General features: G+C 40.5%; 1 protein-coding gene across 2 annotated transcripts in view; it reads right to left on the reverse strand.

Moving 5' to 3' along the window:
• The window catches only part of adcy8 (adenylate cyclase 8 (brain)), a 133,903-nt gene that overhangs the window by 79,810 nt on the left and 37,311 nt on the right, over positions 1-16,782 (reverse strand). For both annotated transcript variants that reach the window (XM_063462077.1, XM_063462076.1), the window contains exon 2: positions 8,548-8,697. In XM_063462077.1, coding sequence (XP_063318147.1) covers positions 8,548-8,697 — 150 coding nt within the window. The remainder of the gene's footprint in view (positions 1-8,547; positions 8,698-16,782) is intronic.

The raw sequence follows: 16,782 nt of genomic DNA on the forward strand, positions 1-16,782 counted from the left end.
GTACCTAAACGACCCATTTCTCTCTCTCTAGTCAGAAATACCAACTTATGTCATGTATGTAAGCGTGTTCTTCCTTGCATTATGGGGTCATGTAAATGCAGTGTAAGCTGTTTCTTCATTGCATTTTAAATTGTAATCAGCTTTACTTAATGCGTCTTTCCTCTGAGTTCTGGATTCAAACTATCTCACTTCTGCTTCTCTCCAAAAATAATTTCACATGTAACAATTTGTGCATGTGTGTTTTCTATTCATTAATGTAGTTGTCAGTTATTTACCTTCATTATTTTTACCTTCTCTATTATTTACCTGTTTGTTGTGACGTGGTGGACCTCCCTAAACCACCAAAAGTCCAACCTTCAAATTTCAACCCAATCATATCCTATATACTCGCAGTCAAACTTGTCCTGCTTCACCTGACACCGGTCCCTCTCTTCACAGTGTCCTGTGCGGCCTTCAAAGCTCCAACAAACACAGTCTGTTTCTTCTCTGTTTTGATGTTTCAGTATTCTTCTTTTAAGTTAAGTTCCAGTCTGGCAAAATATCACGTTCACTGCCTTCGACTCAGTGCCCCCCAGTCATGTGACACTGTTCTTGACCAGCCTCCAGTTCCCCCTGCATATTTCGTCACGTGGTTTCCTTCATTCTGCTTCTGGAGTCGTCATACAGTCATATTTTATTTGCACTTTTTTTTTTTACTTCTCCATCCATCTTTTCAGTCTTCTCTCTCAAGATTACCTCACGCATGGCAAATCTGAGAGTCAGTGCCTTCAAGCAGACATATCCCACTGTTCTTCACCAGCAACTGGGCATATTGCATCACATGCTTTCATTCATACTGCTGGACTCATCAGTCGTCGTCAGTGTTAATGCTTTCACTTGCACCGCCTTTTGGCTGCAGTCAATTCTTCCATGATGTTCTGTTGGTCTTCCTCAGGAGATTAACTGTCCTTTAAGCTTCTTCTCAGAGTCCGGACAAAGTGACAGGTGAAGCTATCAACTTTTAGCCAAAAAAAACTGGCCTGTTTTCCCAATTGTGTTGATCTATGCTTTTGCTGCTGAACTCAGGGTTCCAGGTTTAAAGACCTCCACCTGTATTAACACACTAAAGCATACAATTAATATCCTTTTCATTTCTTTTCTCTTCTGTGCTTTCTCCACCCAGAGTTTAACTCATCTCTCTCTCTGGGTTCTCTCTTCACACTCCGTTCCTTTTATGGGCATGCAGCCCCGGTCTCACACACACACAGGCACACAGAGCCATATTTCCTGTTTCTTCAGACTAATCTAACTCTTTTGTTTTTCATCGTATTTATAGTCTACAGACCCTCTTTAATTCTACTAAATCTTAATCTAAAATACACCTTTATTTCCTGCACACTTTTAAATATTCTAACCTCTTTCAGACATCATGAATCGTCTCACACACACTGCCTTTTCTCTCAAACTTCCACTTTTTCACTCACTCTACTATCTACCTCCTGAGTGTTATTATTACCTATTTACTTATTTTATACAAATCACGCACAGTCACTCAAATACTTACATCCTTCACACAGTTAAAATCACTCAAAATACACTCTCCTAGGAGTATTTTAGACATGCTTTTCATAATCATAAAAGCAAGTCAAAGAAAAACAATTTAAACCTCTAATCATTCTCACAGCACACACATAACTGAAAAAATAAAACACACCAGCCTTTGTAGCTCAAGATAGGTTACTACTTTAAAATAATATATTGGTCTTAGGTACTGTACAATGCACTCAATCTATATATATATCAATCAAAAGTCAGTCAACTCCTATACATCTACAGTAATCAATCCACACTCTATTTATACAATTCTAGTGAGCAAAACCAGCATCTCAGTCATAGGCATTTAGCAAAATTTACAGACAATAGTTATAAAGCTCAATACTCTCGAAACTGAAACCACCCTCTCTGCGCGTCACCGCTGCTCATTTGCATTTACACACCATCAGTGCACATCCGGCAGTGCACTGCTGACACAGACATTCCTCTCAAACAAAGATCTCATAGTTTATATTTACAGAGACGTCTCATAATTACAACTGCACAGATTTTAGGCCTTGTAGTTCCTACCTAATTTAGATGAATTTATCCTAACGGTCCAACCGATAAAGCCTCTGCTTTTTTGCGACCAATTCACCAGGCCAGACTCGAACTGCTCTGTCCAGATTTCTAACCCTAACTTAATTTACCAGTACCCAAACAAGCGCAAATAGGAGACTCGAACTCCTAGCAGTTTTTGAGGTTCCCAAAATTCTCACCCGCTGTCGACGGTACTATCCCTACTCGTCGGTAGGTCAAGGGTCAGCGTCCTGCCCAGGCGCAAGCGTTACCAAGGGGAAAATGCGCTTCTTAACAGACGCCGCTGTCGTCCTAGAACAATTTAGAGTAATTTAAACAACAATCTATCCCCATAACAGGAATAATATTGAGGCAGATCTATCCTTGCGGACATAGGAGACTCGAACTCCTGAAATGACCATCACAAGATAGACCAAATGACCAATGGGACTTGAACCCACCAAAAATGACCAAATGCCCTGCTTTTCTACGTGAGACTTGAACTCACTTTAATTCTTTTCCTTTTCTTTGGGACTCGAACCCAGTACTTTTACTTATAACTTTCATTTCTTTATCATTACTTCAACTTCAGTTTCCATGAGATTTTCACCAAAATCAAAACAGACATTCACCAGTAATTTCAGTGATTAGGCTTTAATTTGACATGCCCAATGTGACACCTTTTGGAAATATATTTCAACAGGCAGTGTCTTACCTTTAAATGCCCCGGGGAATGCCTCCTCACTTTCACTACTGACTAGCGTCTGCCCGTCTAATCACCACGGACCCCGGATCTCTCCGTCTACACCTCCAAAATCCCCCTTTTTCACCGGACGAAGCCCCCAAATGTTGGGTTCAGGAATTGAGGAGGTAGACCAAAATAATGACCACTGATCCGGCCGGGTGCAATTAGACGGCATTTTAATGAATACACGCAGCGTGGAGCCAACACTGTACAGATTCAGTGTTGAACTCTCTGACAACAAGAAGTCAAAGGCTTTATAGGGGGAAATAGTACAGCCCCCCTTCTGTTGCCAGGCAGAAACCAAACAAAGCATACGTCAACTCAAAACCACAATGACTTTTAACATAGTTTAAAAAGAACATCGTCTCGTCTCCATCCAGGTGCCTTCCTGTTGTCCCCGGACGCTTGTCTCTGGAACATCCTGCACCTGCTTCTTCATCAAACAGTCACATATGCACGCACAATTTTTGCAGTTGCAAGCAAAACATAAGATTAACTTTTACCTATATAACTGAGTCTATCTACGATGTGTGTGTGTGTATGTGTCAGCCTCTGCTTGCACTTTGTTTCACCTCTCAGCTCCCCAGCTAGACCTTAACCTTTCCACTAGACAGAAGGCCAGCACAACTGAAACTATGTGTGTGCCGATCTTGACTTATATGTAAAATGTATAAAACAAATGTTCCAATCCAATACAACTACTTAAAGCTTAATCAGCGATAAATGCATAAAAAATAACCTGCTCTTAACTTGCACTTAGACTCTGGTTTCAGTTTCGCTTCTGCAGAAGCATGCCCTGCAGACGTGTTTCCTGTCAGCCTGCAACTCCGCCTGTCACCCACTGAAGACTATGTGTAAGAATATAAAAACATTCAAAAACCTTTAAATTATAGATTCAACTCAACAATTTAAAGTGGTTCTTCTTGGACCTAGAATAAAGACTAATATAATACCAATATATTTGAACATCTGAATGCATCTAAATACAACATCACTATTAACATAAAATGGTAATGATGATTATAAAAATAGCAGCAAATAATAGCAGGAAAATATTTCTACTAAATATTTCTAATAAAGAAAACCATCAAAATATCATGAACTCTAATCATTTTGAACCTTAGCATATGATAAAAAAAGTTGGTCCAGAGGAGGGAAAATGGAAAGGCAAATCAGGCGTAATACCAGTCCACATCAGCTGTTAGCTTAGCTGATACACATCCAAACGGTACATCTCTATGGAAAATAATGTAGATGTTATCCTAGCAGTCCCCATGTTTGTGCATCTGCAAGCCACTTTGAAACCCACATCCATCCAAGCTCCCAGCTAATCACTGTTTCATCTGTTGTCATGGAAACCTGTTCACATCTAATCAGGTGGTCTTCTTGTTGCATTGATTTAATATCTTAATCAAAAAATAACTCTTCAACAATTTTTTATTTCTTTTTCATCTTTTTTATGACACTTTACAACTGTCGTCTTCATGATAACAAACTTTTAAAACTGGGGTATCGTACTCGTCTTAGATCATAAGTGGGCTGGACCAGTGAAGCCAGTGCATAACGGTGCACAGAAAACACCTCATACTTTACATTGTAGCCTCCCAGCATACAGTGAGTAACCAGTGAGCTATACCAGCACCCCGAACAATACTTTTTATTTACATAACTAATCACCCTGACACAGTTCAGAGGGGAAAGTCCTGAGTGGACCCAACAGCAAAGCACTGACAGTTGTTAATGTTATGTAGTATTTTTTGCAAGCTTATGGCTGCAGTGGCAGAAACAACAAGCTAACTAAACCAAACCTAAAAGACAACCAGAGCAGCTGAAGTATCCAGAGGTAAACACTCACACATGACAGGAAGAGATACAATGCAAAAATAAAAAGGGATCATAACAAAGACAGAACCCCTTATCTTTAGCAAAGAATAATAACATATTGATAATTCATGCATCCAGCTACATGATCACTTGCTCCACTAAAATCTCAGCTATATTGTTGTTTATGTTTCAGTCACTGGGATCCTGCAGCTTGTGATGCCGCACATGGAGAGCAGAAGCTGATTGGACAGCTCATCTCTCTGACACACCACTGTGGACGTGACCATCAGCTGAGTGTGAAATGTGTAAGAGGAGAGCAGGTGCTTGTGTTGTTGAGCACGCACCGCCCCCTGCTCTCGGCACGCCTCTGTTGTGTTGTTGTTTTTGTTGTGTTGGTGTCTGTGCTGGAAAGCAGAGCAGTGCATCCACAAATTGAGGTCTAGACAGACAAACATTTCAGTGAAGCGTTGCTAATTCTTCGGCTGCTGCGTCGCAACAAAACGCCCCGGGCTTTGGTGGTGGAGTCTCACTGCAAGAAATGTGGATTTTACAGAGTCGTCCTGAATTCAGACTGAACCTTTGAACCCTGCAATGTGTCTGTGCTGCTCAATCACACGTCAGCCAAACTCCTGCTGCAATCACACAAGGAGCTCCATTTGAGGAAAGAGTACCACTTCCTGTCGCAGTACTCTCGGATAAAATATTACAATATAAATTCTATTAACTACATTATGTTTTGGAAACTCTATCAGCAGCTCGACTTCTCCCTCTCTCAACTCCTTTTGCCATCTTCGTACATAAGACAGTAATCTTAGTTCCCATGTTAAACATAAACAAAATAAATCTGCTGAAATTTTCAGCTTAAGTGGAATTTCCAAAGACAGCATACGTATGCTGAATTTAGGTATTTTAGCATCACCAATTAACCTAACCTTGGACTGTGGGAGGAGGCGGGCGGTACCTGGAGGAGACCCACACAGGCGCAGTGACAACATGCAAACTCCACAAAGGCCGCTCATTTACAGTATTTGTACCCGGTTAATAAAGGTGAAGTACATTTACAGGAGACAGTTCTTCTTCAAAGAAAATGTATACTTTGACATATATTCATCAAAGTACTCTGTGGCAAATAACTGAGCAATATAATCAGCCACCTCTCCTGTTAATCCTTATCCTGCAGATAATCTTGCAGCTGGTGTGAGATTATCTGGAGGATAAGTAGGAAAAAAATAAGGAAGGCTATCTGATTAGCAGTGACTGATCTTTCCAAATAAGAGCAAGGGGATTATGAAATAGTAAATGAATTGGGAATGCCACAGTCATCTCAAACAAATAACAAAATGTTAGAAATGCTAAAATCTTTTGCAAAATAAAAATGTACCTGACTATGAAACACTGAGTGTACCAAAAAGTTAATAAAATACTACATAATTTCATAATTTCTGCTTCATCATTTAAAAGCTTTTTTCAGCACATCCTAATCAGCCTCCATCTCCGTGCGTCTCTGTGTATTTTATATTTCAGCCACAGCAGTGACACTTCTTGCAGTGTGGACAGGGGGCTGCAGAGTGTTTGCTCCACTGGACAGGGACCCTGGTTTGGACAGCTGAGAGCCAGCGGACTCAATGTCAGATCAGCTTTGAAAGTCATTAGCGAAGCTTGATTTTAGCTGAGAGCTGAAGCTCTCCAGCAGCTCACTGACAACTTCTGTCTTCATTCAGACTGTACCAAAGATCCATATGGACCTGTGGTGGATTTTCAATGTAAAGGCTAACTTTGAGTTCATCTGTATTATAACCTGCTTATTACTGCTATTAATACTGTTTTTCTTTAGAGTTATTAAACTGCAGCTGTTGGGGAAACATCCTTTCATTACTCTTGTCATTTTTGAGGATCTGATGTTGTCTAGTGTTTGCTATACTTAAAATCTACCAGTGCACCAGTCAGCAAATACCATCTGCGTGTCTTAAACATTTGTGAACCCTAATGCAAGACTCAGGAAACAAGAATAAACATTAAGCATTCTCAATGCTTAAAGAATAATGATTCTTTAAGTCCAGAAAATCACAAAGTCCAGAAAGTGTTTACAAAGCGCTAAGGCACAGACGCTACGACGCTGACGCAACAAATGACAAGGGAAGCCTGAGAGTAAGAGACAGGAAACAATAACAGAACCCTAATCCAAAGGTAACCTAACATTCAAAACTAATCATTCTAAACTCAAACGCTTCTGTGGTGTTCACTGTTTACTGATCAACAACAGGAAGTTTGTGAGTTATCTAAAAATATAGATATTGGTTTTCTGCTTGCAGCAGTATGATCCAATCTTCAGTTCAGTTCGATTCAGGTTTATTTATATAGCACCAAATCACAACAGCAGTCGCCTCAAAGAGCTTTATAATGAAGACCCTACAGTATTCTGGAGAGATGCTGTAACCAGAAATGTGCCACTATGTTCCTGGAACACATTAACAGAAATAACAGAGCCTGATTGGATGTCATTACAGTGTTCTTTTCAGGGGCGGGGCCCTGCTCACTCCATTACAACCAGCCCAGAGCCTTCCAGGAAACATGACCACTGTAAAAGCTTTCTGTGGCTTCTCAGAGCTTCACTGTCCACTCCAGTGCATACACAACACTATCTGCCACCGTGTGTGTGTGTGTTTGCTTATGTGTGCGTGCCTTCTGTTTGTCTGACTCACAGCGCATGTGTTGTCTTATTAGATTGCGTGTTACGTGTGTGTGGAGCAGGGGCTGCATGCACTGAGACACAGTATGTGTGACAGCATTGAATCATGTTTTTCTGCTCTCAGAGGACTCGTTAGCGGTGCTGCTAACACTCGGTCCTGTTAGCTAAAATCCATAATTTGTTTTGATTCTTTTTTTAAAGTCGCCTCACGCTGAGCTTCAGCATCAAGCAGCAGAGGGTGAAAATGTGCACTTCACACATCACTCTGCTGTAAATTAGAGGATTTCATTGCTGCTGTGGTGGACCAGTGGTTTGTGAAGGTCATTTAGAGGTCACTGCCCAATATCTCTCACTGGAGTTCAAACAGGGGTCAACCTGAAATAGTTTCAGCAGCGGCGTATGAACTCTCACTGAGCAAACAGCACTTAAACAAGTCTACAAGGAGCATTTAGCATGCTAGCCATGCACACAATAGCACGTGCTAGCATGTTGACGGTACTGAGGTACGATTTGCTCACATTTAGAATGCGTATAAACCACGATGATGGATTCTCAACACTTCCAATACTTCAACCACAGATTCAGAATTTGTCTGTGACAGTGGTGATGGTGTGCATCAGCTCGAGCACAGGCCGGAGACGCGGGATTAGAAATGAGTACAGCAGAGAGACAGTTTGAGCAGTTTGGAAATGAAGTCAGAGAGCCGAGACTGAGATGGTTTGGACATGTGCAGATGAGGGATAGTGGATATGTTGGGCAAAGCATACCGACAATGGAGCTGCAGGGCAGGACGGAAAGAGGAAGACGTGAGAGAAGATTCAGGAGGACATGCAGGAGTTCAAAGGTCGTTAAACTGAGCAAACAGCCTGAGTTTAATCCTGGGTGTCCTGAATATCTGAGCCAAACTGTGTTCTAGTCCATCCAGATTGTAAAGCAAGCATTTTGACCTGGTGGTGATACTAAAGGAGTGCAAACAGCTGTCCCTACAGCCCTGCTGCTAGCACTCACACAAATCTTCAAACCTGGCTCTGAACACACTTCCTAAACTTGCTTTTATTCTTTAAGTGTCTTGTGAAAACACACAGAAAAATTTAACTGCTGCAAATGTATTAAACAAAACACAGCACAGACGGTGACTAACAAATCATCTGAAGCTTAAACATTTGCAGGAGGCAACAAAAACTTGTCTGCAGCTCACCTGTCTCTGGTTCTCTGTCTCGAGTCGCAGCCGAGCTTCGATGCAGCGCCGCGTCTCGAGGAAGGCCTGACGCTGAGCGCGGTCAGACAGGTAACTGATGAATATCCCAGCAGTGTTCATGCACATGAACAACACAGCCTGAGCTGCTATCTAGAACACACAAAAAGAGAGGATTAGGAGATTTGCTTGTTGACACATTTTGGAGTGCAAGAACCAACATTCGAAGCTTTGTTACATCTTCTTTGTTTATATTTACAAATATTCTGAGGCAATTTTATATCTTTATTAATTAGGCTGAAAAGGGGGAAACATCTGCACAATATTTTTCTCCAACTAAATATTTAATTCTAAAAATATTTATGAAAAGAAACATTTCAACTTGTAAGATCTTCATCAAGCATTTGTCAAAGAGAAAAAAGAGCATCTTTTCAAATCAGTGCAAAACAAATATCAGGCAACAAAAAGTCAAAAATCACAACAGACTTTAAAGCAGTTTGTAACACAAAATACAAACTATCATCTTATATCGATTATCTTTGTATTCAACACAACAACATTGAGGAAAATCTTTAGCTTTTTTATTCATCTAAAAAATAAGAGGCTCAAAAGCAAATTAAAAAGATTGCAACGAGAAAATCTAATCCTTAATAACAACTAGAAGAAAGGTTCACTTTATCATTAAAAGTTTTTCCTGGAGAAACTTCAATCCCAATATTAGCGAGGACGTTTCATAAACATAACGAGACCTGTCAGCTGCCAAGTATAAATAAAGTGTATGACTATAGAAATAACTGACGTCATCATTGATGCGTCTCACAGTAGATCGGTTACATTACTCCTGTGTTTAGCAATGCAAGTTTTCAACCATCTCTGAGTTTTTCCAACACAGGAAAAACCACGTGAGACTTTTAATTACTGTGACTAAAGAAATTACTGAAAGGAAGTTGTGCACATCGGTATCTGCCATTTAATTTTTTTAATTGTAACAATAACTAGAAATATATAGACGAGTGAGATCGAGGAAGAGAGAGAGAGAGGGGGGCGGAGGCCGACATTCAACAGAGGAACCCTGCTGATCTCCAGCTGTGCGATCGGGGAGGGGGTCCTACCGGCATCACACTGGAAGTCACATGAGATTATTTTCACACAGAACAAAATGTTCCTTTACAAATGTGCCACCGTAGCCTGACGAATCCGCAGGTACTGATGGCTAACATGTGAAACTGCATGGAAATGAAATGAATTCAGATCAAAGCTTTAAGTAAATCAGTAACACTGTGACGTCCCTGTCACATCGAGTTGGTTTTCTATGGTTTTTCTGTTCCGTGTCTTTTTCTCCACTTTGTTATCTTGTGCTCATTTCCCTTTTTTTGCACCTTAATTGATTTTTTTTCTTGCCAACTTTTTGCAGCAGGTCCATATTATACTTTTTGAGACGCAATTTACAACTTTATCTGAAATGCATTTTTTTTTAAATAAATCACTTTAGCAAAAAGTTATATGAACAGCTGTACAGAGGACGCCATGACCTCAGAGTACTTTAAGATGCATACACAGTACTCAATAAAATATGATGTCCTGAGGTGATGTGGCACGATGAAAGGATTGTTTGCTCGCTGCAGTCCCCGTGGTGTAATCTGAAGAGTCGTGACGATGCTGCAAACTGTCACAAACTCCCTTTATGTTTGTGGTGATATGTTACACAGTCTGTCACTTATTTTTACCATTAGAGCTGGATGTGACCCAGGAGCAGCATCGAGACTTCATGCAGTTATAAACTGAGAGAGGCACATACAGTGAGATGGTTTAAAGGCCTTCTAGGCTGGAGAGTTTGAAGGGATTTGACGTCACACTGACGTCTGTCATGGGCAAGAAATCAAATCAGTGAGGGGAAGTCCAGAAAAACTGCAGGAGCGCTGTCAGGTTTAGTTTTCAGTCACAATAACTCGTCTGTCAGAGATCCCTCATTCAAGCAACTTTTATCTCACAGTGTACAAATGATTTCTGTTTACAGGGAGCAGAAGCAAAAATAGAGAAACTAAAGGAAGCTGCAGCTCACATGACTTTTTAGATTTTGTGGTGTGTGACGTGGTTTTCTTTATGGGGCTTGAAAAACAACTACAGAAGCCTCGTTTGTCCAAGAGTTTGTCCAAGAGTAGCAGTATATTTCTACAAGAAAGCCGGTGTTTAGCCCCAACACCAGAAGATCAGACCTGATCAAACTTTAATCAGACTGATTTCTTTCGATGATTACTGATAAAACAAATCAATTTAAAAACGCAGCTTTCGCTCTTCATCCATAGCCACTACTGTAAAAGTTGGTGACAGCCACAGTGATGTCAGCCATTAAGAGCTGAGCACTTTCATTGGCCCCATCTTTAGTGTTTTAAACCATATGTCTTTGTCAGGCGAGTCCAGACAGGTACTGATCATCTGTTACACCAATGAGCTTTCAACCACCATTACAAGTCAGTGATCTATGACATCTATTTAAGAGCAATCAGACCGTCTGGTACTTGAGCAGGTAAGAAAGGTGCCAAAACATTAATTCTGGAATGAGTGAACATTCAAACTCCTGTTTCACATGTACCAATGCCTATTGTACATTAATTAAGTCATGACTATGTTTGGATAAAATATGTTTAAGATTTAAATACATATTCATATGAAAGATTTGTAAAATATTATGTTATGTCGATGTTTTATTAGGGCTACATAACAAGATAAGTCAGTATCTTGATTTGGCTATGAATGAATCCTCGCCTACGTTAGCTTAAAGCACTAATTATTCATTTTTGGCCACTTGGGGGCAGCAGAGAGAACTGACCTGGACTGGCAGGAGATGACGTGCATTACATGCATTAATAATAATCATTTGAAATTGTGTTAATCTTCACTCAATGGGAAAAGTTAACGAGTTCTGCAGAGCTGATCGTGCTTCTCTAACTGAACTCTCATCCATTACATAAAGTCTTTGATCCATCCTGATACAAAAATATTGATTCATGCAAACTTTAAAGCACTCTACTCTGACACCCAACAGCAATCCAGAAATTCAGAACACTGTAAGTCTTTATATGACAAGCAACTCTGAGTACAGAAATGTGATGATCTGTAACTGGAAAGGGAGCTAAAACTCTACATTTCATATTATGGGTGACTGTAATTTAGATTTATGAAGTAATTTCATTGTAAAAACTTATTTAACTATGGAAAAAAAAAAGCGTACTCGCTGAACAAATTAATCTACCGTTAAGGCAGACTTGAATATAGTCTGGCTTTGGGGGAATTAGAGGCAAAATCTAAATAAAAAAAGGAATCCAGAGAGCAGCTGTGTAACATTTAAACTAAACTCAAGTGTCTTCTTTGAAATTTGTGTGAAAGATGACAGTATAAACACTGAAAGCTTTCATCAGCTGTGAGCACATAAAGTGAGGTAGAGCTCGGCCCGTTAAAAGCATCGGACGCCGGGCTGATGTAACAGTCTGCAACACGAGCGTGTTCCTGAGCAGCACGAGGGATTTCACCGCCGCCTGACCAGCTTCCTCCTACCTGCTGGAGCTTCACATGATGCAAGCGTTAAAAACACTCACAGAGGAAAACCCTTCACAGCTTTCACCCGACTTCCACAAACAGCTCTTCACACAAGACGAGGATTTCTACCTGAACTGGGTTTTTTTTAATCATACTTCAGTTGGATGACACAGTGTTTATTTGTTGTACTCTCAGAGGGTTGGTGTACACGGGGAGTAATTATAGTCACGGGCAAGTCTGGACAGGACTCGAGCATCTGCTACCCTCTACAGTATCTCTATAAAGGTCACACAGGACGGCTTCTATTTCCTCACACAAAGATTACCATGTAGAGTACCTGCAGGATACTGATAACACCACTGATCCATAAATCAATATTATTAGCCAGGTTGATGAGATTTGTGCCTTTTAACATCTTCAGACAAATTACCAACTGGAAAAAGTGGTACATCTCCAAGGCCCAGAACTCCAGCATAATGTAATAATGGACTGTATGTAGAAAATGACATTATGTTTCGAGGCCTGTTGCCATTTAGTTTTTGGGGGTTTTTGTTTTTTGATGTTTTAAATCAGGGCTGGATCGGACTGAGAGGCTAGCAGACATTCACCATAAGGCCTTAGCCTGGTTTATGATCTGCTTTAACATAATTTATACTATGGAAACATGCTGTACCTGTAAATCATCAGTAACGTGTTTACTAAGGTCATCATCATGCAGGCACTTTGAAGTTATGCACATTTTTCTCTATATAGTCTACGGTCTATACAGGTTTTAGCCCTCTGAGGTCATCATCGGGATGACCCCGACATTCGTCCTGACTGCATGTTTGGGAGAAAAGATAAGAGGGATTTGTTAAAAGATTATTTGTTGTGTGTCACAGTGATTATTGTTTTTGTCACCTGACTGGAAAGACTCTTCAAAAATAATCAAAATTACGTATTCCAATAACATCAGGTCATCACCAGCGATGACTTCGACCTTTCAGGGTTAGCATGGTTCCAGCTTCTTGTGCAGTCTCGAGGTCGTCTAAGGTTTGTGTTGATGTGATGTATATTGTACATACATACACCTTTAGTCCACCAACACAGATGCCTTTACTTACTTAATTTATTAACAGATCTTCTTCTTCTTTTGGCAGCTCCCTTTAGGACCACAGCGGACCATCTGCATCACGTTCACCCTTCCTCCAGTATGCTCGTCTGTCACTCCAACCCTCTGTGTCCTCCTTCACTACATCCACAAACCTCCTCTGAGGTCTTTCTCTCTTCCTCCTGCCTGGCTGCTCCATCCTCCACGTCCTTTGTCCCTCCTCTGCAATTGTCCAAACCATCTCAGGCTCTCTGACTTTGTCTCCAAATCATTTAACCTGAGCTGTCCCTCTGATTAGGACTGGGCGATGGCTTAAAATCCATATTGTGGTATAATTTGAAGCATGTGTGTTAACGATATATATTGCAATATATCCTTTTCTTATATGTATATATATATGTATGTATATATATATATATATATATATATATATATATATATATATATATATATATAGATAGATAGATAGATAGATACGGCAAAATGACTGAACATACTCACATACCAGATACATTGCAGAAGAATAAACACGCTTCAAAAAAGTACAGAATGCCATTTTAAGTGTATTGTGCAAAACTTTTTTAAAATAAATTTTACTTTGGGCATTTCAGTTCAGCTAAAATGTTCGCAGCCAGGTACCTCGCAACATGGATCGAGTGTCTTAATCATATTGTTAAAGCCGCTTTTCTCCACTCTAAGAAACGGCACCACAAGTACACGGTAATGGCATTTGTGATATCCACCACTGATTCGTTTTCTCATACAGAGTGCCTTTGGAAAAGGCTTGGAAAATATCAGTCTGCTGGTGTGTAGGGCCACTTTTTTCTTTCCATTTGACTGACTGGGTGTTTGTGGAAAGTGCAGTTTTTGGCTTTCCTCATATTCCAAAAAGGTGCTCCGTTTAAAGGTGATAAAACAAATTACTTGTATATCCTCTCGTCACTATTACTGTCTGAGAAACCGTCCTACTTCGGCAAATCGTCCTACCCATATTATAATTTGACGGCGACTTGTGACTAATACAAACCCTAACCATAACCATAACCATAAGAAATATTCACAATGGGTTAAAAAAATGATGTAAATTTGGGGTTTGTGTTACCCGCATGCGGGATAGGATGGTTTGTGAGGTAGGATAGATTCCCAGAACACCGGCATAATTTGCAGATGATATTTTTCTGCTCAACATCCGACTGCTTAAACCCAAACCAGGTCATCGCACCGGTCTTCTTTATGAGCACCTCTTCCTCTTTCCCACCTGTAAGCTCCATGCTTGCAGCCGCTGCCATGCTTTCGACCAAAACAGGCGCAGTTTGATGACATCATCAGCATGCACTATCGCGGTAGGACGGTATAGTCAAAATCTCTAGCGTTGGCCAAATTTATATCATTTCTATCGTATACCGTTTATCCCATCGGCCCACCCCTACCTCTGATGTACTCATGTCTAATCTCGTCCATTCTGGTTACTCTCAATGAAAATCATGACATCTGCAGCTCAGCCTCTTGTCCTTTTATCAGTGCCATCGTCTCTAAACCATACATCACAGCATGTCTCACTACCACCCTTTAAGCCTTTCCCTTTCCCTCCTGTTGATATCTTTCTGCCACAGATCACCCCACACTCGTCTCCTCCCACTGCACCCCACCTGATAGTGGATATATTAGACACAGGGTGCTGAATGTGGAGCTGCAGATACATGCACATAGTGAAGAAGCGTTGCAGTGACAGAAGAGGAAGATGAAGAAGAAGGTCAACGAGAAAGAATCTGAACAACACATTTAAATACTTTCTTTCCAGCTTAGATGAGTCTCATTGACACAAAGCTCGCTGTAAATCAAAGTGATCAAAAAGCTTTAAAACCGTTTCATTGCTCCCCGCCTGCCTGTCTTTTTTTAAAAATAAAAGACTGAGAGCTTTTGCTCCCACACTTGAGGCAGAATTGTGTCACAGATGATAAAAACCTCAAAAAAGACAGTTCGGTGTCCTCTGTCGCTGAGAGAAGTACTCTGCCGCTGTTTTCCTCTGCAGTGAAATTGCTGCAGTGAGAGCACATTTCAAGAGGAAAAAATGGAGCATGAAGAGGGGATTTTCTGATTTCTGGTGCTTTTCACAGCAGGGTTGCTTTGCAGAGAGCAAGTTGACATTTCATGAGGGTGCTTTTCCCAACTGCCCGAAATCCTCTCCATCCGTCTGGATCGATCTGGATGGATTGGTGTTAACAGAGACGAGAGCCTGGCAGAAGGAGGAGGTGGTCCCGAATGCTGTAAATTCCCAAATAAATAATCTTTGGCATCCATTTAACCTCCTTGGATAATATATACACTGAATAATTACTGTCATTTAGTTAACTGAGGCTGATGTGGTTTTCACATTAGCACTACAGCCCTGAACCTTTCTAGACCAAACAAATGTGTGAATGTAAATATCCAAGTCAGTCATTACCCTGCCAACCCCGCCAATATCAAATTTAAATCCAACAAAGCAAAGGATCTTATCTGAATCTGATCTTGAACAAAAATAGAGGAAAACCGACCCAGAGTGAGCTCAGAAAAGACCCGAAGGACAGTCAGAAGTACGTTTCACCTAAAACAAGGATCTGTTTAAAAAGTAAGAGAGGCTGTGGTCAAACAGAGCAACACATTTCACTATCTGGGACCACATCCTCAGTTTCGATGAGCAATGAGGGATGAAGGTGTACTAATGTACTAACGAGAAGTGAATAAAAGCAAGAAGAGAAGAAAGAAGAAAAAAAGGGGGGCATGAAAATGAGAACAGCAGGTATTGGTGAAGAGGGCATATATAGCCTGAGGCTGGAAGGGGCGTGAATGAATCCATTTAAAAGAATAATGGTAAATTCCCAGAAACTACATTTAAAATATACCGGTGACTGCCACTCAGCCTCCTAAACTCCTACATCGTCTCATTCCAGAGTTAGCACATTCACGAGATTATAAGAAATCTTGACCTTTGACCTTAATGTCAAAGTAACTGCGATTTGAAACCATTCTTGAGTTAGTGCATTCATAAACTTGGGTCTCCATGCCAACTAGCCACTCACCCGCCCAGCAGGCGATGACAATATCACATCAGCCTTTTAGAATTAAGGGGTAAAAACATAAACATTGTACTGTACTCTTAACTAGCTGCCTCGAGCTTTGTAAGTAAGTAAGTAAGAGTCTGAGTGTGCTGGATGAGCTTCAAAGTTTAGTGTCAAACTTTGAAGCTTCAGGGTTTGCACCAGTAAAGACTTCAGTTGCTGTGATGGGAGGAGGCGCTAATGTAGCACTGTACTGTGTCACACAAAAGGAGCACACGTGCAGCTCCACCACCATGAGGGAGAGCTGTTGTTCTCGTTCATTTCCAGCACAAAGAACAAGTAAAAAAAAATGCACTAAAAGAAACGGGTGAAATATATTTCCCTGGTTCTATTCTGACTTTTTACCATTTTGAAGGCTTCTTTACAGATTTAGTAACTTGTTTTTATACGTAAAAATACATGATGTTAACAGTAGCCTAACTTAGACTCCTTAAAAGTCCTTAAAATACCTTACTATCACTATTAAAAATCTACCCTCAGTATCAGGGAACATGTATATACTGCCTTAAA

The sequence above is a fragment of the Pelmatolapia mariae genome, linkage group LG18, assembly GCF_036321145.2.
Source record: "Pelmatolapia mariae isolate MD_Pm_ZW linkage group LG18, Pm_UMD_F_2, whole genome shotgun sequence".
Classification (NCBI taxonomy): Eukaryota; Metazoa; Chordata; class Actinopteri; order Cichliformes; family Cichlidae; genus Pelmatolapia; species Pelmatolapia mariae.